The 24,734-nt window shown below is 38.7% G+C and overlaps 1 protein-coding gene across 5 annotated transcripts in view; it reads right to left on the bottom strand.

Moving 5' to 3' along the window:
• Window positions 1-24,734, bottom strand: part of rictorb (RPTOR independent companion of MTOR, complex 2b) — a 35,459-nt gene that overhangs the window by 1,766 nt on the left and 8,959 nt on the right. For 2 of the 5 annotated variants that reach the window (XM_067375223.1, XM_067375226.1), the window contains 31 exons: window positions 23,790-23,857; window positions 23,615-23,682; window positions 23,152-23,234; window positions 21,342-21,429; window positions 21,139-21,229; window positions 20,957-21,023; window positions 20,571-20,651; window positions 20,383-20,483; window positions 20,110-20,275; window positions 19,928-20,029; window positions 17,239-17,285; window positions 17,019-17,154; window positions 16,628-16,827; window positions 16,407-16,533; window positions 16,137-16,301; window positions 15,755-15,831; window positions 15,061-15,139; window positions 14,765-14,874; window positions 14,588-14,675; window positions 14,397-14,489; window positions 13,741-13,847; window positions 12,500-12,765; window positions 7,049-8,084; window positions 6,514-6,585; window positions 3,887-4,064; window positions 3,649-3,733; window positions 3,339-3,542; window positions 2,987-3,139; window positions 2,761-2,884; window positions 1,452-1,590; window positions 1-1,125 (listed from right to left, as the gene is read on the bottom strand). The exon at window positions 1-1,125 is cut by the window's left edge and continues 1,766 nt beyond it. In XM_067375223.1, coding sequence (XP_067231324.1) covers window positions 1,051-1,125; window positions 1,452-1,590; window positions 2,761-2,884; window positions 2,987-3,139; window positions 3,339-3,542; window positions 3,649-3,733; window positions 3,887-4,064; window positions 6,514-6,585; window positions 7,049-8,084; window positions 12,500-12,765; window positions 13,741-13,847; window positions 14,397-14,489; window positions 14,588-14,675; window positions 14,765-14,874; window positions 15,061-15,139; window positions 15,755-15,831; window positions 16,137-16,301; window positions 16,407-16,533; window positions 16,628-16,827; window positions 17,019-17,154; window positions 17,239-17,285; window positions 19,928-20,029; window positions 20,110-20,275; window positions 20,383-20,483; window positions 20,571-20,651; window positions 20,957-21,023; window positions 21,139-21,229; window positions 21,342-21,429; window positions 23,152-23,234; window positions 23,615-23,682; window positions 23,790-23,857 — 4,476 coding nt within the window. In that variant the 3' untranslated portion in view covers window positions 1-1,050. Of the gene's footprint in view, window positions 1,126-1,451; window positions 1,591-2,760; window positions 2,885-2,986; window positions 3,140-3,338; window positions 3,543-3,648; window positions 3,734-3,886; window positions 4,065-6,513; window positions 6,586-7,048; window positions 8,085-12,499; window positions 12,766-13,740; window positions 13,848-14,396; window positions 14,490-14,587; window positions 14,676-14,764; window positions 14,875-15,060; window positions 15,140-15,754; window positions 15,832-16,136; window positions 16,302-16,406; window positions 16,534-16,627; window positions 16,828-17,018; window positions 17,155-17,238; window positions 17,286-19,927; window positions 20,030-20,109; window positions 20,276-20,382; window positions 20,484-20,570; window positions 20,652-20,956; window positions 21,024-21,138; window positions 21,230-21,341; window positions 21,430-22,356; window positions 22,952-23,151; window positions 23,235-23,614; window positions 23,683-23,789; window positions 23,858-24,734 lie in introns of those variants that run through there. The other 3 variants (XM_067375224.1, XM_067375225.1, XM_067375227.1) reach the window with 3 other exon arrangements.

Raw genomic sequence — 24,734 nt, 5'->3', positions numbered from 1 at the left:
CTTAAGGAAGAGTAAAAACTGCAAACAGCAATGGTGAAATGCACTTTAACTTCCTCTTTTGAGCCAACTGTCTACAGAATTAATATACAGAGAGTTTCATCCTGACTAATAAGCTAAACTGATGTGAAAAGGACAGAGAAACTGCTTGGACCAAACAATAAATAAGTAAATAAATAAATAAATATCTTAATGGTTCAAATGTCAGATTTTTTTGGATGATGTTTCAGAGGTCAGTTAACAAAGTTACACAATAAAACGGTCTCTACCCCGCATGATTGTGTAACAACACCATCAAATACATGTTACATACATTTACTCAGGGATTGCTATGTGCTATGTCAAGATAAAAAATGGTTCAAATAAGCAGAAACGACCCTTTCATGAGTCGGGTACAAAAGGGAAATAAAAACTGGCAGTTGCTCATTATTATTACTTGATGATTGTCTTACATAGCAAATCACAGCAAGACTAAAGCATAGTGTTTGCTCAGCCTGGTTGTGAAAGCCATTTCTTCATATTCTTTAAATAACCAGAATTAGTAACAGAGAATTCCAAAACTGGAATGTTGTAGTGTTGAGGGATCCCCTCAGGGAAAAAATGGTTATGTTTCGTGCAATCAGACGCATACGCCCTTAAAAAAGAACAACATTGACTGAACGGAATAGATGGAAGTTGATAAACTTCCTAGAGAGTCTTGAATGATTTTGCTCGCTTGTGTTTGAAATACAATTTGCATTGACTGAATATTTGCATTTTACAGTTCATAACTGTCAGTCACAAGGATTTTTTGGTTACAACATCCATTGTCAACAGAGCATCTGTGTAGAGTGTATTTGTTCAGTTAAAAAGAGTTTGTTCTCTTAATGTACCGCTCTTTCTCTCTGTGGAAACATCCCAGGTGACTCTCTCGGTCCACCCAAGTCTGTCCCATAGCCCTAGTCTCTTATTGCGTATTAATTTTAAGCGCATGGTCAGGCCAAGGAAATGGATTGACAGCTTGCTGCTCAGGGAAGAGAATTGTCTGAAAAATGGATCACGGAAAAAAGAGGATCACAGCTCTGATGGAAGATCTACTGTGGTAGACTTCTTGGGCATTGACAGAATGCTCTCGGCCTCCTCGTACATCTACAAATAAAACAAACACAAAAAAAAAAAAGGTCACAACATGTATGCTTCGTTAAAAAAAAAAAAAAAAAAAAAAAAATGCAATTCCGTTTACAACTAGTGGCGAAAATTACACACTTCAGCTTTACAAATTGTCTTTCAGTCCAGAACTGAAAGACAATTTGGATAGAAATTAGCAATAAAATATAACAAGAAAATCTGGGTTCTGGAACCTTTCCATCTTACTTGTGCAATCTGGATTGTAAAAACCCAGTTTAGTTTTAGAAAAACAACACTTTTTGGAATTTTTGGGGTTAAAGAGACAAATGTTTCATTATTATTATTACCGGAATAAACTGAACATCTTGGAAGAGTTCCTGAATGAAGCGTCTTGAAGCCAGTCTGAACATGCAGTGAGCCAGCAAGTAAGAAACTTCAGAATACAGGCAGATGTCATCAAATGCATAAGGAAACTTTTCCTTGATTCTGCAAGGTAAACAAGTGAATTTGAGAGAGAACGGAGAAGAAAAAAACCTCTAAGCTGTACTTTTCGGTCCATTTCCCCCCAAGAAAGATTTCACTTCACATTGCCTCATGAAAACAATAAAAAGGATCAAATCGAGTAACGTTTAGCCACACAGTTACAGCAATAATTAGTGAAAATTTGTTGGGAATAGTGTTGTCAAAAACAGATAATTTGATACGTATCGATACTGAAATATTTTTACATTCATTTCTGCAGCATCGATACCAGCTGTGCCTCCTCTCATTCAGTTGTCTCATTCCCTCCGGTTAAATAGTGTTGGTGTGACTTGGTCTGAATTTCAGCACGGGACTGCGCATAATTCGAAAAGGTGCTAGCTGCAGGGCAAATGGGTGGAGCTTACTTTAGCTCCCCTCGCTAAGCGTCCAGCGAGGAGGAGCGAATGTACAACCACACCCTAATCCTACCATAACCCTACCCACAACTCTATCTCTCCACCCCATTCGACGTCCAGAGAGGCGGAGCTGGCCCTCATAGACTCTGCAGTGAGTACCACTCGCATAATTCTACTCATTCCTGCAGATTTCACGCTGACATCCGAAGTGTTAATCAAACAACAAAAGACAAAGAAAAATCACTTACTGCTTTTGACTGATTAACTTGTGCAACTGATTAATCTGTATTCATTTTTTTATAAATGAAGATTAACCAATGTTATTTTAAATTTGATTACTTTCAGTTTCTTTAGTCAGTTTCTAACCTGAATACTACAGTTAGACCTACCTAAAAAATAAAGCAGTTTATGTATTTTGTATCTTTATTCTATTGTATTTATTAGTAATTGGTTTATTTGTTCTTATTTTATTACTGTTTACTTGTCTTTTTTAATTCAATTTACAGTTTGAAATCAAGCTTCCTCATGCTGTGTGTAAGCTACTGCAACAAAATTACCCAACTGTAAAACACACAAACACATTGAGTGAGCAAATATTTACGTGAGATAATTGTAATGGTAACTGATCAACGGTTTTTCCCTGCGGTATCAAAAATGCTATGGAATGTAGCAAAAATATAGCAAATTTAAAAACTCCAGTATCGTGACAACACTAGTTGGGAAATTTATTGGGAAAGCATTTATTAAACTGAAATCCTTGTTGGAATTGTCTCCTTACGTGAGGAGTCCAGTTTCATTCCCTTTAGTCCCCACTGAAGAGCTCAGGTTAATGACCAGCCGAAGCACCTCCTTCCTCAGAAGAACACGGCAGGCTGGAGCATCCTCTGGAATGTTTTTCACCCCTGGCAGAAATAAAACATGCACAGGCATAAAATGAAACTCAAACTGTTCAATACAAAATGCTTGAGATTGAATAACTGATCTGACTTGCAAGAATTCCTCACCAAGAACAAGCTCTGTGCTGCGAGTGCTTCCACCAGAGCCCTGAGAGACAGCGTCGCTGCAGCCAGACACTCCTGAGTACTTAGACTGAGGCATGACTTCCAGGTTGTGTATGGACTGGTTGCACCATTCCGAGAATGGAGCGTCGGGATAGTCTAAAACGGGGTTGAGGGTGCATAAGAACATGAGGAAATAAACAATGACTAGATGACCATGATGAAATCAAGAGACATCTGGTCACCCTATATCTCTAATATGTGGTTAGTGAGGTACCAAAATAAAAGTTGCCTTAAGTTTCATATATTGATTTGGATGGACTATAGGAACAGGAAAATAACAAAACCTGCAGCTTACCTGTGCGGCTTTGGGTGGGAGTGTTTGAATTGCAGCCAAGCACACATAGCCCTGCACAGTAAAGGCAGTTCTCCTCATTGTGCTCCTGAAGGCCAGTCTCCTCTGCACCCAGCAGCTGCTGCTGATCTGTACGGCTCACTGCAAGCAGCTCTGTGATACTAAGCTGAGACCGCAGAACAGAGTGCCTGGATCCGTCACTGGAACCTGAGAAAAGAACAGCATTCAGTCACTGAAAGAGCACTAATGCTATGGGACTAGTATGGAGACTAATAAGGAGCTGATCAAACAACATAACCATTCTTGTCTTTACCATCTGCATCTCCCGAGAAGAACTTTGCTGATCGGTCCTCTGATGGTGGACTCGTCCTTTTCTGGAAGTATGGTGTGTCTTTAATCTAGGTAGCAACCAAAAACAGGGAAAGCAAGTTTCAGAAACTTCTCGGATGATTCTATTCCAAGTGGAAACCTTTTGCAATTTGTAAACGGCAATCTGCCATGGTAGAACCTGTTAGTGCAGATGTAAACAGGATCATAGAGTAGTTAGTTACCTGGAACATGCTGTTGATGTCCATTGGTAGTGCAAGGCCAATGTAGTCATCGGAGTTGCCATATGTGGCACTGGACACCATGGAGCGCACTGAGGAGGAGCGCTGCAAGGAGGTCTGACTGATGGGGCTCAGAAGATCCTCTTTATCCAGGGATGCAAAACTCAGAGCCTTGAGAAACCTGTACTCATACAAAAGAAAAGAGATCAGAGAGAAGAAGCACAACATTGGAACTGTAAGAAAGGAGGTTTGGACATTTTGGAAACTACTTGTACTGATGCTGTAATAATGCAGTCTTGCTAGAAGATGATTTGTAGGATTGTCAATGTGGGAACAGGTTGGTGAAGTGTATTCACATTTCAGAAAGTGAGCAGCTGTTTGTCATTAGCTGCATCATGCAAGTACTGTGGGTAAAAACCTCTACATGCTTCTTGTAACAAATGTGGGAATGCGGCTAGTGTGGGAATCGGTTTTTAGTCGCATCAGCAGACTACTTAAGGGAAATTTTGCAACAATGGAGACAGGGCATAGGTTAGAAGTCTTTTTAGAACTACAATCAATGAGGAAGGAAGAGACTTTACTTTGTCCTACTGTGGGAAGGTCATTTCAAGTACTGAGGAGTCATGGTTGAAGAGAATCGGGTTAAGGTATGGGCTGTGGGAGTGCTAATGTGAAATGGAAAAGGGGGGCAAAGTACGACGAAAAACAAGCCAAGGCGGCCAGGGTTTTTGTTTTGTAAAGCCTTGTTTATACTTTTGCCTTGCACCGCACCCGTCCACTGACTGCATGCGCACTTCAGAGACGTTTAAAGTCAACACGCTCACCGTTGTACTATTTTCTGACACGACAGGGAGCATATCGGAGAAAAAAAACATCTCTAAACCATCAGAAAGTAGCGTTGCAGTGGTAGTTTGGCTGAACAATGTAATGTAATTTTTTTAACTAATTAATAATGAACTAACATTTATTTTCTTCTACAGGCCTAATAATAATAATCTAACTTTGAAATAGAGAAATAGTCACTAGGACTGAGTGTTGTAATTCAGAAAAATTCTGCTGTGCTGGCTAGAAAGCATCCTTCTAAGGATAAAAAAAATAGTCTTTGAGGAATTGTTTATCCTATTCAGAAATTTTTTGATGATCTTGTGATTCAGTTGTTCTAATCTAAATTTATGCAGGACAGAGGAACGGAGATGTTTTTCTTAAATCTAAACCAATCGTATTGAGACTGATGATAATGAGTAATAGATCATGCCATACTGACTGTGAAGTGTACCTGAAATCCTATAAAACCTGTTCGGAGAGATTCTGTGGAATTGATAAGAACTCTCCCGGCCATGATTAAAGCTTTGAAGGACAAAAACTGGAGTCTCTGGTTATTGCTGCAGCAAGTCAGGTTAGGAAACAAGGTTTAAGGGTGTCAAGACATTGACACAAAATATTATGAGTGTCGATTAGGAGACGCTTCGAAAAATCATATGTTATTAAGTGTTGATTTGGAGACGCTCCCAAGTGTTATTGAGTGTCGATTAGGAGATGCTCCGAAAGATCAGGAAATTTATTGAGTGTCGACTAGGAGACGCCCCAGGAATGTAACTTGAGTCAGGTGCGTCTTGGAAAATCTACCACAACAACTTCAGATCACGTGCATGTGTCGTGGTGCTCACATGTACAGCGTGGGCCAATATTGAGCCGGTATTCGGACGTCAACACAGAAATACTGTACTGTGTTCACTACGTCAACAGCATAGGAGACTGCCAGGTAAGACAAAAAAAAATTGTTGAAAAAAGCAGTTATTTTTGTTTTGTTTTTGCACACAAAAAGTATTCTCGTAACTTCATAACATTAAGGTTGAACCACTGTAGTCATATGGGCTATTTTAACAATGTCTTTAATACCTTTCTGGACCTCAAAAGGTGCGATGATGTTGCTGCCCATATGTGGTTCAGAAACCCGTGGATTTCAATAAAAAATATCTTATTTTGTGTTCCGAAGATAAACGAAAGACATGAGGGTGAGTACTTAATGACAGAAATTTCATTTTGGGGTGAACTAACCCTTTAAGTTAATCTTTTTTTTTTTTTTTTTTTTAAGTTTTTTATCTCTTGCAAAACCAGTTATGTTCTAATGGGACTGAATAATAAGAACATTAAAAAAAAAAAAGATTTTAGTTATCTCCACTCTTTTGGTTGTCTCCACTCAAAACAAAATACTTCAAATGAAAAGCAAAGCTACATTTGAGGTAGTGAAGGGAATCCACGTAAATGCATATACAATATTCTTTGAAATACTTCCATTTATACTCTTTTAGGAATGTATATATATATATATTAGCATATGATGTTATATGTTCTTTCTGCATTTTTACAGCTAATGTTGCCTTGAAGTTGTTCATTGCTGAATATGTGCAGCGTGAACTGTTCGCTCAAGTTACAAAATGCACAACACTATGCAGAACGGGGTCTAGCGAAGTCAAAACCAACTTTGGCAAACACCATAATGAGGTAATTTTTGTTGTGCGCAAAGCAAACTCATGGATGCGGCAAGTATAAACCAGGCTTAAAAGTGGACTGAAGTGGACGCTCAAACTGAAAGAGGGGAACGTTAGCCCGGGGGATGATCCACGCACCGTGGCAGCAGAGATCTGCGATGGGGCCTGCTTGAACCTTGGCCCAGACATCTGAAGCGCTTTTTAGTATACCTGAGAGGGACCATCAGAAACAGACCACATTATTTCCAGAGGGGAGCAGTGATTTTAAAGGGGCTTTTGGGGTGCCATTTCCCTATTACATGGATGGTAACATAACATTAATGGGGAATTCTTATCTGATTAACACCGATATTTCTAGAACTGATAACATTATGATCTTATCAGGCTGATATCCTTCACAGCCGCATCACAGAAAGGAACAATATAAAAGAAGTCTAAAAAAATGACTTCTGCTGTAATGTCTTTAGTCCTAATGATTCCTCTGAGAAATTTTCATCAAGTCATCACACTTGGATATTTTGGAGTAGGACGATAATGTCTGTGGATGCATTCTGTGAATCTTGAGTGACATAATTGGTGTAAAATTTGATACGAAAGAAACAGTAAAAGAAAAGTGATTTAGTGACAGAAAAGGGAAAAAGTGTTGCAACAGCTCTAGGTCCATCTGCTTTACCTGCGTGGCGTGAGTCTGGAGTCCAGGCTGCCAGTTTTCATGGTGATGGCATCGGTGAAGAGCACGTCTTTGGCAGGCGAGGCAAGCGCCTCGCTATGGGAAAGGGAGGGGTGGATGCGCTGTTGCTGCAGTCGTTTGAGGGTAGCGTAGCCTAGTGCATCCCGAGGGCTGGTGTACATGAAGCTACAGTCAGTCAGGCTTGAGATGGTCGTGACAGAGGGTGATTTCAGAGATTGAGCCCTTCGGGGTAAAGTATGAGAAGAACCTGGGGGCATCAGCAGTACTGAGTTAGATTTGGATAGGGGCAGGTGGTTGGACTGGGGTGTAAGAGAGTTAAGTGTTTTGATAGTTTGAGTGCTAATGACCGTATTGAGGCTAACACAGTCCGTGTCAATGGTGGAAGAGTCCACACCACCCACCGTCTCTCGGGATGGGCTGGAACTCATGGAGCTGATGCCGCTGGTGGTTGTGTCCGTGTTGAAACTCTGGCTACGGCTTTTAAACTGAGCCCCGCCCCCAGAGGTTGGGCCATCACCTGCCAGCCTTTCCCGACTGGTCTGCTCTCGGTGGGCATCTCCAACCCCTGAGCTCCGTTCTGCATTTCTGTTCTGTCGTACCTCTGGCTCCCCAATACTAGATGCACTGCCCTGAGTGTCCGAAGTTTTGCTGCCCACAAAAGAGGTCTCCAGACTAATGCTTGGGCTTTTCGGCAGATGCCCGTCAGTAAATACTGGACTGAAGACATCTCCCTGACCTTGAGAGAATATAGAGGGCTCTGTGACTGTGCGTATCCTCCTGAGGCCTCCTAGAGTGGCCTCGCCATGGAGTTTACTGCTGCTGCCAGTGCCTTTGGGGTCACTGGTACTGCGGAGTTTCTTTCCGGAAAGGGAGATGAGGAAACGGTTTCGGACAAGTCGGCTGGAGGCCAATATGGTGAAGGGGCTACGGTCCTTTAGGAGTTTGGGCCTGAAGTACAGTGGCTGGTCCTCTGACAGCTCAGAACTTTCCAACTTATCATCATCCAGGATGTACATGCCTGAAAAGGAAGTCATTTTGGCAATTTTACTTTTAGATGTTTTTAAAAGGAACCACTAAATAAAATGTCCAGTGTGTGCACAAATGCGGTGTGTGGTAAAGCCTAACTACTCCACTACCAAGTTTGTATGCGAGTCGGAATTACTGACTGTGCTTAGTCATCTAAAACCAGTCTGAGGCTAGATAATGATTTGATATTTTCTAAGCCTTACTCAGATGTGTCTGGAGCACTTCTGTGTATAAATGTAGGCACAACCATTCCATTAAGTAGGAAAGATACCTTTCATAGCTCAATCTGGCACATTACAGTGCTAATTTGTTGATGCCTACAAGTCTGGGAGTGGCTTTCAAGATATTTCTATTATTTGATATTCTAACTATTTGAAGTGAATCACTCCAACATTCAAAATATCATTTATTTAAAAAAAAACAAAAAACATTTTGCTTCACAGGCAGTCAATCTGGATCAGGTTCCCCAACCAAATTCAGCAAAGAGTGGACAAAGTGTCAGTAAGTCTTGTCACAGTCAGTGTCAAATGAAATTATGCATGTGAAGGAAATGATACAACTCTGCCCTTAAAGGGTTAGTTCACCCAAAAATAAAAATTCTGTCATCATTTACTCACCCTCATGCTGTTCCAAACCTGTAAGACTTTCATTCACCTGAACAGAAATTAAGATCTTTATAAAGAAATCTGAGCAATTTCTGTCCTTCCATCGACAACTACAGTACGCAACTACCACTTTGACACTTGAAAAAGTTCATAAACCCAGAAATGGTATAAAGTAGACCCACCTACGAGAGAAGAGTGGCTTCAAATGATAACAGAGGTTAGAGAAATGGAAAAAATCACTCATGTACTTCGGCTGCAAATGCAAATCTTTGAGAGAAAATGGTTAACATGTCCATCTGTGGTTTAGATGATTGTATATGTAAAGTGCATATAAATGTTTTCAGACATAATGTCTTGGTGAGATGACTAGAAGGGTTATATGCACTTTATGACAATTTTCTGATGGTGGGTTTTTTTTTACTGTTTTTCTTCTCCTTGAAATTTATATGATTCCTTCCCCCCCCTTTTTTTTACTTCTATTTTTCCTTTGTGTTCTTGTATGTTCAATAACAACAAAAAGCTAATAAAGAATAAGTAATAAAAAAAAAGAAAAATTTCATAAAGAGATTGTAAAATGAATTCATATGAATTGAGTGGTTTAACCCAAATTTTCTGAAGAGATTGCTTTATACACTGAACAGACTTAATTTAGGCTTTTATTCACATAAACTTATCAACTCACACATCAGTTATGGTAAATGGAAGTGCATGTTTGCTAGACGTGCAAGAACCAATGATGTTCGTTCACATCTGTTACGCAACACATTTGAGCTTCCGCAAGAGATTTGTTCTTGTGCATCAAGTAGGTTTGGTTGAGCTTTTGTTTAAGTGAAAGCCTAAATTCAATCTGTTCATCAATTAAAGTGATCGTGTCTCTTAAGAAAATTACCCCGCTCAATTCATATGGATTAGTTTTAAAATCTCTTTATGAACTTTTTGAAACATCAAAGTGGTAGTTGCGTAACTGACAACGGAGAGACAGAAAGCTCTAAGATTTCATTGAAAATATCTTCATTTGTGTTCCGAAGGTGAACAGAAGTCGTACAGACACCTCGTGTCTAGTCACCCAGCTGGGTTAGCGGTGCAATAGCTTCATTTTATTGCATAACCACAAGTGGGCAACTACTGAATGTTTCAATGCCAGTGTCTTATTTTGTAATTTTCATTATGTAAATTATGCATTTGTAAATGCATAATTTCTACTACAGTATAACACTTTGTAAAAAAGAAAAAAAAAGAAACACTGGCTATTTTATAAATTTTCATTTTTGTTTATGTTCACTGATCAGTGTTTATGTGAATAAAAGCCTGAATTCAATACGTTCATCATATATAGTGATCGTGTCTCTTCAGAAAATTTGGACTAAAACACTCAATTCATATGGATTAGTTTTATGATCTCTTTATGAACTTTTTAAAGCATCAAATTGGTAGTTGCGTGGACTGTCAATGGAGGAACAGAAATCGGCCAGATTTAATTGAAAATATCTTCATTTGTGTTCCGAAGATGAAGTCTTACAGGTTTGGAACAACATGAGGGTGAGTAAATGATGACATGATTTTAAATTTTTGGGTGTACTAACCCTTTAAGGCAAGAACAGGAAAGAAGAAGCATCTCTAAATATTGTACAACAAATGACTGCAAAGCATAAGTGGTGCTAGGTATGCACCCTGTGTGCTATGTTCTATAGTGTTTTTCTACATTAACTTAATCTTTATCAATATAGATGAAATAAAGACTGAATACAAATCTAAATTAAAGCTGCAAGCAGCGATAAAAGGGCCTTCGCACCCGGGCTCACCGCCACCCGTTGGCCTCAGGAAAACAGTGAACAGTGGGCAACATGCATGTAAGCGAGTGAATACAGGAGAATTATGCCAAAGTAATTTCGAAATGCCACACTTCCTGCTGCCAACAGATGCCGCTTTGACCGTATCTGAATATTGCTATGTTGATGTCTTCACGCCAGGACTTTTATCGAACATGTGAAGTTTGGAGCAGATTGGACATTGTATGCCTGAGTTACAACAACTTCCTGTTTCTTTAGTGGCGTTAATCGCATAAATTAGCACTCAGCTAAGTGCTGCATGATTTAACGTGTTTCTAGCATGTTTGGTACTTCGTGGCATAATGAAATGTGAATCTGGTAGTGAATTACAGTGTAAAGCATGCCATTTCCTGTTGCCTGCAGGTGGCACTATGATTGTAACTGAATATTGTTGTGAAGATATCTTCAGTCCAGGACTCTAATAAAACATGTGAAGTTTGGGGCAGATCAGACATTGTATGCCCGAGTTACAACAACTTCCTGTTTCATGGCAAAACATCGAATTTTGCCAGGCCGCCACGGAAACGCCTTTCAGCGAAAACTCTAGATCTTCGCAATTTAACGTCACAAAGGCCTTTAGATTAGACTGACCAAATATGATGTTGATCTGATTAAAGCTCTAGGAGGAGTTCGTTAAAGTACAACATCTGGAAATGGCAAAAACTGCACAAACTTTGCAAAGAAAATTCAAAATATCTGACTTCCTGTTGGGTTTCAGATTTCACTCCAAGACACTTTTTTGTAGGTATTGGGCTGTTAGATGTGTGTACCAAATTTCATACCTGTACGTGAAACGTAGTGTCAGGGGCACTTCGTTGAACTTTTTCAGGTGGCACTATGGAGTCATTTTGCCACACTTAATTCTGATACCCATATCAGATGTAAATTTTCACCACTTCTGACGCATCTGCAAAGTTTCATGAGTTTTCGAGTATGTTTCGGCCCTCAAAAAAGTGATTCACCTTACATGGCGAAACATCAGACTTTGTCGGTCACCACGGACATGCCCTTCAACGAAAACTCAAGATCTTTGCAATTTAACATCTCAAAGGCCTTAAGATTAGACTGGCCATATATGATGTTGATCTGGTTTAATCTCTATGAGGAGGTAATCACAGTGTAAAACATGTAATTTCCTGTTGCCCCCAGGTGGCGCTATGACTGTAACTGAATATTGTCATATAGATGTCTTCAGGCCAGGACTCTTATAAAACATGTGAAGTTTGGGGCAGATCAGACATTGTATGCCCGAGTTACAACAACTTCCTGTTTCATGGCGAAACATCGAACTTTGCCAGGCCGCCACGAACACGCCTTTCAGCGAAAACTCTAGATCTTCGCAATTTAACGTATCAAAGGCCTTTAGATTAGACTGACCAAATATGATGTTGACCAAGTACAACACGTGGAAATGGCAAAAACTGCCAAAATTTTGTAGAGAAAATTCAAAATATCTGACTTCCTGTTGGGTTTACAAACTTTGCACCCAGGGGCTTTTTTGTAGGTATTGGGCTGTTACATCTGTCTACCGAATTTCATATCTGTACGTGAAACGTAGCACTAAGGGCGCTTAATTGAAATTTTGTAGGTGGCGCTATTGAGCCATTTTGCCACACCTAATTCTGAAACCCATATCAGATGTAAATTTTCACCACTTCTGACACGTGTGCAAAGTTTCATAAGCCCTCAAAAATGCGATTCATTTTGGAGAAGAAGAATAATTGGCTGAGCAATTCCAATAGGGTCCTCACACCATCGGTGCTCGGGCCCTAAAAATGAAAAAATGAAATTTAAAGAACAACATAATGCAAATGGATTCTAAGCTAATACTAATGTTCAATATGAGATAAACATGTTTGAAATAAGCAGAAATGGAGCCCATCTAAAAGGTGGTAAGAAAGACCTCCACCCTAAACCACAGATTTGCACTAAGGACTATTAGTCATGGATGAGTGGATGGGAGCAGCACTCACTAGGCTGAGTGGAGTCACTCTCACTGTTATGTCTAGAGCTGGTGGACTCCGAGTTCAGGCTAAGGGTGCTGGGCGCTGAGGAAAGGTGGATGAGGGGTTGCTGCTGTTGTTGCTGCTGCTGTATGTTCTGGTGCTGCTCCACCTCATCTGGCACCACAGGCCAAAGTTCTCTGCGATTGTGCCTGACTGCATCCCAACCGTGCAGTTTGAGCAGCTCACAGCCCTGCTTAGTTTTAGACATGAGTCCCAGAACATAAAGACACGTCCTGAGGGAAAAAAGGCAAAGATTGTGAGGGCAAGGCAAAAAAGAAACAAAAATATTAAGCAAAGATTAGACAGTTTATAAAAAGAATTTATTGAAGAATTAATTAGTAGGGGAGGAAAAAAATGACAATTCAATGAGTCATGTAAACCCAGAAAAAAACCCCCTCTCATTTCTGAGAAACTCTCATTTTGAAACTATGGAAGTGTCTGGAAGGGTTCACTGTTAACTTTCGGCCACCTCATGTCTTGTCACCCAGCTGGGTTAGTTGTGCAATAGCTTCCTTTAATGGCATAATCACAAGTGGCCAACCATTGAATGTTGCAAATCCAGTGTCTTATTTTGTAATTTCATTTGTGATAACTGGAACTACACATCCATTGAGAAATGCATAATTTCTACTCCAGTATAACACAAGTGAGGTTGACCTCACTTTACCTTATGTCACAAAAATAATTTTTCTTCCTTGACATTTGATTAAATAGTAATTAGGTGTGTAACAGTACACGTATTCATCCTGTGAATTTTCAGTATGTGTCTTACAATTGGTACGCATGTGCACACGGCGAATACAGCGTTGTAGCCAAACCACCATTAACCACCAATAATCACAATAAGCTCCGCATTTTGTTACTTTCGGTAAGAAACATCTTTCAAATTCTCTCGATTTTGTCACAAAATTTAAACGAAAATGCCATTTGACGCTCTTTAATGTGGTGTGACAGATCACTGAATGAACATCTGAAGGTATGTTGAAAGATACAGTACAACTTTTTGAAATGTGTCATGTGATCGCTCAATCAGTTTCAATGGCAAAAAGACCTCAATAAAGCAGCTTGTAAACAATGTCACGTACCGTTAAACCCCTATGCACCACCCACCTGAATCCTAATTTGTGCGTCTGACTTGAATGCCATTCTTAATTTTGCCATTATTGGCCATTTGCAGCCAAACAGATCCTATAATCAAGAATACATACCCCCTAATAGACAGAACCTCACAGTTATGCGCAAGAGTGACGATATCTGGAATCACATTCTCTTCCTGTAAGAGGTTCAGTCCCCAGTTAGATGTGCCAATGTTTCCCTTGAAATAAACAAAGTGAGTTTACACTTTAGATAAATTTACTTATGCAACTGACTATTATTACCACAGTAATGAAAACAAGCTGTTGTGTTCTCACAAGACAAATACCAAAACCTCACACGTCACGTCACGTCACGTCACAAACACACACACACACACACACACACACACACACACACACACACACACACACACACACACACACACACACACACACACACACACACACACACACACACACACACACACACACACACACACACACACACACACACACACACACCCAGAGAGAGAGAGAGAGAGAGAGAGAGAGAGAGAGAGAGATGTGAGACTGGTAACAGAGAACATTGAGAACTGTGTCTCTCTCTCACACTCACACACACACACACACACACACACACGTTGGGTTTCACTATTTTATGGGGACTGTCCATTGATATATTATGATGATATATGATGATTTTTATATATTGTATACATTTATTTTTTACATTTGGTCCCCGCAAAGTAGGGTTTACCAGGACCACACACACAAAAACAGCAGCTCACCAGGGCCCAAAGAGCAGCTTTAAGTTGTTTGATGCCCTCCCATTTGTCCAGCACTGGGTAGCGCACTGTGTAGCTCAGATCTGAAACTACATTCTGTCAGAGACAAGAAAGAGGCATTATATGAAGAAATGTGTCAGTCACCATCAGGACCTGCCATAAACCACAAAAAAAAAAAAAAAACACACACACACCTGAGCTTCCAGCAAATGACAGCCTGTCTTATCATGTACAAGTTGCCCATACAAATGCACAGGAAGAAAAACATTTGGTCTTTGTAACCTGTAAAAAAATATTTTAGAGGCTGAATAAGTTATGAATGACTTCCTTCCAAATAAAGATACAATCAACTGAAAAGTTCCCAGGAAAACCTTTGGTTGCTCCGTCGCACATAGTTATCCCCATCCACTGGTTTACGGTAAGTAGTGAGCGCTTCGTTTAGCTGTTCCTCTATGAGGTCCACATACTTGAGGTTGTATTCCTACAGGGGAACAGCGGTAATTGGATATTGGACCAGATACAGTAAACTTGAGTTTGAATACTTTGTTCTAATTCAAGAACACTTTAAATCTATGGACAAATAATAAATAACACACATGTAGAATTTAATTTTTTGGTGTATCTAAAACAACCCAACACACTTTTAATAGTGCAGATGGTACACTACCTTCTGCCACTTTTCCAGCTGTTTAGTGACATATCCCCTCTCATTTAGATAGGAGAACCCCTTTGGAATGGACAAGAACCTGGAAATGGATGCCACATCATCAGATATAAAGAAGCAGTTGGTTACTTATGCTTTTATGTAAGCCAATTAAACATTCATATTTATACATAACATGTGTCTCAAAAGATAAAGTGGAACAAAACAATATAAAATGCATTGACCAATGCTGTTTTCAGGAATTTCTTTTAAATTTCTTTGAGTGTTTGGTCAAAGATGCTTTGTTAGATATATTTGAGACATATTTTGAGACATTATGTGTTAATTAACTTGAATTTGTGATCTCAAAATGGCTGGCAATATATGGTATGTAAGTTTTTTTTTTTTTCCAACAAGGATGCTTTAAATTGATCAAAAGCAACGGTCTTGGCATTTATGTTACAAAAAACTTCCATTTTAAATAAATATTTCTTGAGTACCAAATCAGCATATTATAATGATTTCTGAAGGATCATGTTTTTTTTCTAGAACACAAAAGACTCGTCTTCATCTGAGTGTCCATCATTTTACGTATTTTTCTAAAGAAATGGTACTAATTTAGGTGAACATCTTTTATGTGGAACCAATATGTAGTGCACCTTTAAAGTCAGATCTCTGGGTTATATGGAGTAGTTACAGGGAATATCATGAGCTTTACCGTAGCAGTAACAGGACACCCTTGTCTCCCAGGTGAGTTAGTGCTGGCTTCATCTGAATCAGAGCATGTAGGTTTGCCTAAGACGACATGATCATAAGAAAACAGCGGACATGAAAATAGGCAAGCCATGATATAACTGTCAATCAATGATATTCTGGCACAGAATTTGATTTATATCAAAAATTTGACTGTTTACAGATCTTTATGACAGACTTATGGAGCAAAGCTACACTGGCACAATCAAATTAATCAAATCAAGTGTCTCCAACATCAGCACACATTTTATCATTTTACCTAGATCAGCCTCAGCTAAAAAACTTTCTGCCAAGTTAAACTCCTGTCAATGTCAGTGTATCCTCCCTTATGTGTTAATTGACTTCACCTTGTCCTCACAGGCCTCATCTAGTATGTCCAAAGCCTCCACCGAGATGGCCTTGTTGCGGTCATGTAGCTGAGTCACCAGCAGCTCAATACCCCAGTTGCTGAAGAACTCTACGTTAGCTCGGAGTAACACCCGCAGATGCTTGGTGGCATACAGCCTGCAGTTCTGTGCCAAAACATTCAAGAATTATACTGCTGATCCATAGGGGAATGCTTTGCTAAAGGTTGAAATGTATGGCACGAAGACAAAGGTAGTAGGTCTGTTTTTTACGTCAGTGGCAGCAGTGAGGATCTTTGAGAGGATGACTCGTGCTAAACCATCCCGGCCGTAGTCCAGCGTGGAAATGATCAGCTTCAGAAGATGGTCCTGGTTCTTCAAGGAGCACAAGTTCAGCAGGCTGTCAAAACAACGAAGAAAGAAGAATGTTATTTGAAAATATACTGTGTATCCCTTGTTTACTGTCAATCATTTCTGCAAAGTCCTAGACTAACCATTGGAAGACACTGCACTTCTCAAGCATCTTAACACCCTGCGGGTGGGCTGAGAGGGTGCCGAGGAAGAGGAAGTAGTGCTGGCTGACGGTGGTGAGGAGGCCGTTGCTCTGCAGACTACGGTCTGGTTTCAGCCCAGAGGATGATGACAGCCATTGCACAATGTCCTTCACCAGATCTTCAAGATACAACTGGCCATCCTGGGAAGACACCAATGTGGAAAATTAACGTTAAGTTTCACCCCTAATGATCATCCAGTCACTCCCGGGGGGGCGGGGCCTCCACCTCTTTTTCTTTTTTTATAAAATCGGTTATGAATGCCGATGCGGTGCATTTTACTTTCACTTTCAAATTAGAGGCAATTGCTTTAATGTTTATTATTATTTCTCACCTCATCTGACTCTAGCAGGAACTCAATGAACTGACAGCCCACCACTGTTAATTGTCTGGCCTTGCTGTGGTCCAGTTCCAGGCTAGCATACAGCTTGCTGCTAGGCTTGTAGAAGAACAGCAGCCTTCGCACAAACCTGGGTAAGAAAGTACAGGATTTACAGCGATGAATGGTGGACAACAAAAATATTAAGAAGAATAGTAAACCAAACTCTGCTTACTTGTGCATCTGTTCATCTTTGTTGTTTCGAAGGTTGACATTTGGCCACTGCAGCATGATTAGAAACAAATTAGAACTGCACAACTACACTTTTACAATTCAGAAAATGTGAGAGATGCTTTTTGCCAAGTTGACAAAATATAATGCACTATTATTCAAAGGTTTGAGATCAGTAAGATTTCTTTTGTTGAAAGTTTTTATTCAAAAAGGATGCATTAAATGACCAAATGTGACAGTAAAAACTTTTACATGGTTACAAAAAACATTCTATTTCAAATAAATGATGTACATTCTATTCATTAAAAGTGTTTCTTGGGCACATAAATCAGCATATTAGAATGATTTATGAAGGATCATGTGACACTGAAGACTACAGTAACAATGCTGATAATTCATCTTTACCATTACAGGAATAAATTGCATTTTAAGAAGTCAACCCCTTCAGCCGTGACTTATTCACGATACAGCACTAGCCTCGAGTACCTTATTGCTTTTATAAAATGGTTACCACACAATACAAATATTAAAGCCAAAAATATGTATCAATGCAACTTTCATGAATTAAACTTTCACTAAAAGCCTTCCTTCCGCCGGAAAAAAATAGTCCCTGAGCCGTGAACAGCAACAGAAGTTAAATTATAATACCATTAGATGGCAGCAAAGACTGTCTTCATAAGTGTGTCATTCAGTAGCGAAGACTTTTATAATGGAAAGACTAAATTGTTGTGAACATGGAACAAGACGCAACTGACAAATGCTTTGACAAGCATTGTCACGGGAAAACCCCTATACTGTTAAAGGGGCTCCATGTAGGAATGACACCTAGTGTTCAAAATAGGTACTGCAGTCCAAATTCAAAATATTGTTTGGCCCGATTTTTTGTTAGTGTGATCGGCCGATACATATTTTTTGCCGATTCCGATTTTCTTTCTAAAAACTATAAATAACAACATATAGCCTACAAACAAAAATCTAATTTTCTTCAATGCAGTTTTATTTTCATAAAAAAAAAAAAACAAGTAAAAGTCAGTAATAAAATATATACAGCTCAAATAAATGCAATAGAATAAAGAGAGCTATGAAAGTTGAAGTTTTTCAGGTTAACTGGGTTTTTATTCAGGTAAGAAATACTACAGAAATGAAAGTAATTAAATGTAAAATAATACATTGTGTAATTTTGCATTGGTTACCTTAATTTCTGTAGTCTTTATTGCAAATAATTCTTACCATTAAAGTTATAAAATGTATTCAGTCAAGAGCAGAAAGTGATTTTCTTTGTCTTTTGTTCTTTGATTAACATGACAGACAGCAGCAGGAATATTGGACTGCTGTCCCTTTAAGAGTTTATGAACGGTGTCAAACGGACCCAATACTGTTACACACAACATGGGTTCACTTTCTTAGCTATTTAACGATTCAAAACTGACTGTGTTTATCTGTATACTCGCCAAGATTGCCTGTGCCGCTGGTTTTGACATACTTTTGTATGTATTTGACAGTTTAAGCGCAGGCAGGCGCTTATTTTTGGTACTTGTGACTCTGTTTGATTTCTGTCTCTGTTTGAGACTGAGCATGGCTTGTACGCTTCACTAATATAGATCAGTGGTGCCTGCGCTTTCGGTGTGAGCAAGAAACCTGCGGAAATGACTAAAATTATGTGCAATACAAGCACTACTTAACCGGAGCGAATGAGACGAGAGAGAGAAGAGGCACCCGCGCGGGTGTGTGTCACTTCTCCGTGACAGAGAAGAGAGCAGGAACGCGCAGCTGACATTATTGCCTGATTCTCTAACCCAGTTTGTTTGCTGGTTTCCATGGCTGCAATATGCGGTGTTTTCCGCCAACTGGCAACCTGTGATGCTGAAATACTATTGGATAAACTGCAGCACACAGTTTCACAGAGACCAAAACAAAAACAGACATTCCGACACGGAACGCACATTCTCAAAATAGAATATCTGGCTGTAGCATTGTTTTTCAGAAACAAGTAGGTGAACTTAGCATGTTTCATAAATATATGCACACATATTAGGGTATTTTTATGCTTTATTAAAGTAAAAATCTTACATAGAGCCCCTTTAAAAGGACAAGATATTGCACCGGACATTTAAACAGATTTTTTATTATGAACATAGGACTGACCTGAAGGAAAATGCTAAATCTGAATGCAGGTAATGCTTTCTCACAATCCTCTTCATCATAATACAGAAAGCTTCAATGAACAATATCAATTGAGAACAAACAGTTTACGTTGTTGAGAGTGGTTGCTAAGGGTGTTATGTAGTGATATGTAATATAGTGAATAAAACACATCTATTGACCAATCAGAATCAAGGACAGGAACTAACCTTTTCATAAAAAATATTAAAATAGAAAACATTAAAAAGTTTTAAAAAGTTATTTTAAATTGTAATCATATTTTACAATATTACTGATCTATTGTATTTTTCATCAAATAAATGCAGCCTTGGAGACTTCTTTCAAAAAAAAAAAAAAAAAAAATGACGAAATCTTATCAACCCAAACTTTTAATTGATAATGTACACATTTCAAAATGCAAATTGTGGTTCATGGCTGTAACATAATCAAAGCCTATTGGTTTTTTTGTGTTTTTTTTTTTTTTTTAAATTTGAGGATTCCATCAATGGCTCTAGAAATCAAAAGCAACAATTTAATACAAAATTTCATACCTTGAGTATGGTACTTATCAGGACCCAGTTCCAGTCCAAATTCTGTTTATGATTGAGAATCTGACTGTCTCTGAGGATCATCATCAGGGCCTCCTCAGTGTCCTAAAGAACAAAGGAAATATGCAGATCACATCCAAGCTGAAATATCCAAGGAATATTTTCTTCCAGTCACCAGCACGTACCTTTATGACAAAAATGTCCCTTTGGGGCCTGAGGTGCTGGTCCCGACAGTAATGAGCAGCCAGCGATTTGCGAATAATGTGGTCCAAGTAAAGACTATTGGGTTTGGGGCCTCGTTTCTTCTTCTCATGAAAATGCTTCAAGTAATTGACCGCAGCACTGGCCCGCCTAATAAAGAATCAAACACAACGCCATCAAATCACAGAAATAATTATCACACTTTGACACTGTACTATTTGTGCTGTCGGCTAAGTAGGACAAGACAGCCAACTCACAGTCTTTTCTCCTGAGGAATGTCAAAAGAAGCAGCCATGTTCATAAGTGTGGGCAAGCAGTGCAGATGGTGACTATGGGAGTGAGGGAGAATGGTGTTTGCCTGAAAATAAAATGAAGACAACTCAAGGTCATTTTGAGGTACAGTACAGGGTTAAGCTGTATGCATTCATTAATTTCAGTATAATACCATATGCAGGAGTTCTCCTAAGAGGATGGTTGCACGCACTGAAATGCTATCATCACTGCTAGTGATCACTTCAACCAGGCCCTGAAAACAAACAACATTATGGATTCAGAAGTCTTGCACAATAGTGCCACATGGATTACCGTCAGGGGTTTTTTGTTTCATCTATTTTGGAACTTGACTGTCTCTGGTCACTTTCATTATGTGGAAAAGAGAACATGAACATTGTTCAAAATAACTCCTTTTGGGTTACATGTCAGAAATTAAGGCTTATGGGTTTAAAACGACATTAGGGTGAATAGATAATGTACTTAAATAAACTGCTGCTTCAAAAGCATATTTTCTTCAAGATGTTAACAAAGATAAAGCCATTTTAAATGGTATATTACCTCTAAAAGTCCACAATGGATGAAAGCAGAAAGTAGCAAGGCGAGATAGTTATCCATCAAATCAGGTCTGGGTGGACACAAAGAACACGTCAAGACTTTGAAGCTGCATGCATACAAGGCTGATCTGCTGAGGCTTCATTAGTTAGCTCAGTTTCAGTGTTAAGCCCAGCAACTGCTCTTACCTGGAGCGTGCCCTATGCGGAAGTATTATTTTTGCTTCTGATGCTACAAAGCCATCTGACAGTCTCCAGCTGTCTTGAAACCTACTGGGGTCTGGAGTGGGGACACAGGAGATTGTTTCTGTCAGTGTGAGTTGACTTCAGATGTGATAGATGTCTGGAAATGAATATGTTAATCAGTGCAGGCAGACAACGGTAGCACTCACCCACACTGAGAAGAGCTTCTATAAAATCTTGTGTCACCACGGGAACAGGGAGTCTGAATATATCATACATCACTTCCAACAGACCTCGCTGAGAAGAGAGTGATAGAGAGTGATAAAGTAATGATGAGTATTAGTATTAATAATGAGTCTAAGGCACTGACTCACTAATCACTGTGGCAAATGTGTACATCTCATTGTGTAACATATAGGGCGTATTATTATTATCATTTTTATTATAATAAATACCAGTAATAATTAGATAATTTAACTATAATTTTTACTTACTATAAAAAATATTGGGCATCAAAATATTTAATTGTGATTAAGCTTATTTTTAATCTCATTATTTGTTATTAGGGGTGTGACGAGATCTCGTGTCACGAGATCTGGGGAGACTAAAATGTGACGAGAATTCTCGTCGAGGTGAAAAGTAGTCTCGTGATGTTGCCATGACAGAGTGATTAGGATGATTAGGAAAGAATATGCCACCGCTACATTTATATTACGCCTCCACTGTCGTTTTGCCTTGTATTTAAATAAAAAACATTTAATTCAGTTGGATAACGGTCGCCGCCGCTCCATATTCACCGAGTACGCGCGATCATGAAAGTGAAAGTAAATGCGAGCGCGCATTCAAACGCGATTTCAATTCCCACATTTTGAAAGCGGCTCCCTGATGAATACAGATATCTCTCAATATGAAAGCTATTTTAGGCTGGGCAGTGTAGTTGTAACAATCTCTTAGCTCTGTATCAAAGAAAAATTTGGTCTTATTTGCACTTTGAATATTGAGAGAGTGCGATTATGGTTGCACTTAATGTAAAGTACCATAAAAACAAATAAGTTTTCTCTTAATCTTATTAAGCACAAACAATGAGGTTTCATTATTTAACAATAGTTAATGCACTGTGAACTATCATGAACTAACAATGAATGACTATTTTTATTAACTAACATAAACAAAGGTTGCTCGTTAGTTGATGTTGCTTAATACATTAATGTTTTACATTAATACATTTTTATTTATACTGTTTTTATTTCTATGATCAGTTTGTGGAAAGGAGTTCAGTTAGGAGGTCAAAAGTTGTAGAAGCTCATAAATCATGTACAGTCAGGCCTGAAGAGACTGAAATCATACAGAAGAGAAGTCAGTCAGTTGAGTTAGTGGCAAAACCTTTTACAGTGCTTAAGCATTGTTGTATTTTACTGCATATGATTATTCATACTCAGAAAGTAGAACTGAAATGACATTTATTACAAGATGATTAGTTAAAACATTTCAAATATACCTGCAGAATATTTTTTCTCGCCATCTTGTCTCATCTCGTGAACTCAATCTCGAGTCTCATCTCCTCTCGTCAGATACCTGTCTCGTCACACCCCTATTTTTTATACATTCATTTCTCAGAACACTAAATAACCCTTTGTGTAAATATTAAGGTTTAACAAAATGTGTAGATCTCACTCACTGTAAATTTCTACCAACAATGGTCTTGTGCTTACACAAAAAAATAAAACAATGAATTAAAAAATAAAAAAGATTCTGAAACTGTTTGCAGAACATACAGGAAATGCAAAGACATATGTCAATGCAAATCTGCTCAATTAAAAAAAATACTTTTTATTTTTATGTAAATTTGATTTTGCTATTAAATACTTAAACTGTAAACAATTAAATGCAGAACTAATAATTTTTTTTTTTTTTTAATTATGCGGCATACTTAGTGTTGCAGCTTTTGAAATAAAAGGAACTGGTTTGTTTTGCATGCTATGTGTACTGCAAGCTTTATAATTATATCCTTTGTCATACCCTCACTTCCATATTTGGTATACACAGCAGACCAATGAGAGACTGGATTCCAGAGTTCCCTGACTTGCAGAGATTAATGATGCCTGGGAGGTACAGTGGGACAAAACAACAGGTTTCGGTCTGAGCAGCAATAAACAAACTCCTACTGCAATGAGGCGCACTCATGAGGAAATTCCACAAAAAAAAAAAATGCATGATGTATTACAATATTCATGCACGCATAAGCCAGCTTCTTTGGTAATCTTTTTAGATGCTTCATCTTAAGATATGCATTGTTACACAAACAACATTAATAAAGTATTGATCGAAAACTGGGCCCACAGTTTTCCTCCTTGCATGTTAATTTATTTTCAATAGTTTTAAATTAAACTAACAGCAGCATAGACAATGTGAAAAATATAGCCCTGGCAATAATAAATTGAATGTCTGATATATTCTATGAAAGATATTGAGATATGTTTACCTGACCAAGAGCGAAGCGAAGCAACAATTGACATCTTACTGGCCAGAAATCGAGCCTCTCTGTCTTCTCTGTAGAGAGAAATATCACACATCTAAACATGCAGCCAATGAAAGTTGCATGCTTGTTTCTCCAATGGGAAATTCTACTATGAAAGACCTTAAAACAGCACACTCACTTAAGCTGACCCTCTGCTGTGTCTGGATTGTGTCTGTAGTGAAAGTCTGTGTAAGGTGCCAGGATTTGCTGAAAAAAAAAAAAAAGTATGTAAAGCTTTACTGGACATCTTTTAAAAAGGTGCAATATGTAAGATTTCTGTCCATTAGAGGTCACTAGAGGTCTATTCAAAACAAAGGCGTAGCTTGATGACAGCAAGTTTGAGTGCGGAACCTTGGGACATGTGGTCTTCACATCACAGCCAAGGGGAAACAATCGGGATAGGAACTCAGGACTCAGGAAGAAATCATGTTCATGGATGAGATTATTAACGTTACTGTAGTATGAAGCAGAGCAGGACCGAGTGTTGTTGGAGCTGAACGAGGCCGCTGGAGTGATTGCGCAACACACGCCTCACAAGCAGCGGAACTTTTATTAAGCCACAGTCGCCGGCACTGCTTCCGCTTTTTCGGTCATGAGTATGAGTATACAAAATAAAACCGGAAACCGAGGGTAACGCAGGTATGACGCAATTGATTAAAATTGCAATTTTCTCACGGTTTACAATTAGTTGCAAACATACTCAAGTGAACAAAATATATAAACACTGGCCTAGTGGTTTTTGGATATTTTGCTGCAAAAATCTTACATATTGCACCTTTAAGTGGTTTTGACAAAGTTTACAAAAAACACAATGTCATATATTCAAACACAAATGTCATATATTCATATAAACTGTAAAGATAAATTAACGACAAAGAACAGAAGTAAAGGAATAAGCAGTCTTAAATGAGCTAAATAGCATCTTGAACAAAGAGTTAATAAGATGCAAGTCAGATCAACATCAAGTTCAGCAGCAGCAGCTCTTAAAGTGACGGAAGCCTAATAAACCAGTTGCTGTGATGTCTGTCAATAATTTTGATCAAAAAGCAAAGGTAACTGAGAAAATTGTAGCTTTAATAAGGAT

This window comes from Chanodichthys erythropterus, chromosome 22 (genome assembly GCF_024489055.1).
Source record: "Chanodichthys erythropterus isolate Z2021 chromosome 22, ASM2448905v1, whole genome shotgun sequence".
In the NCBI taxonomy this organism is placed as follows: domain Eukaryota; kingdom Metazoa; phylum Chordata; class Actinopteri; order Cypriniformes; family Xenocyprididae; genus Chanodichthys; species Chanodichthys erythropterus.
This window is presented reverse-complemented; position numbering and strand designations above follow the sequence as displayed.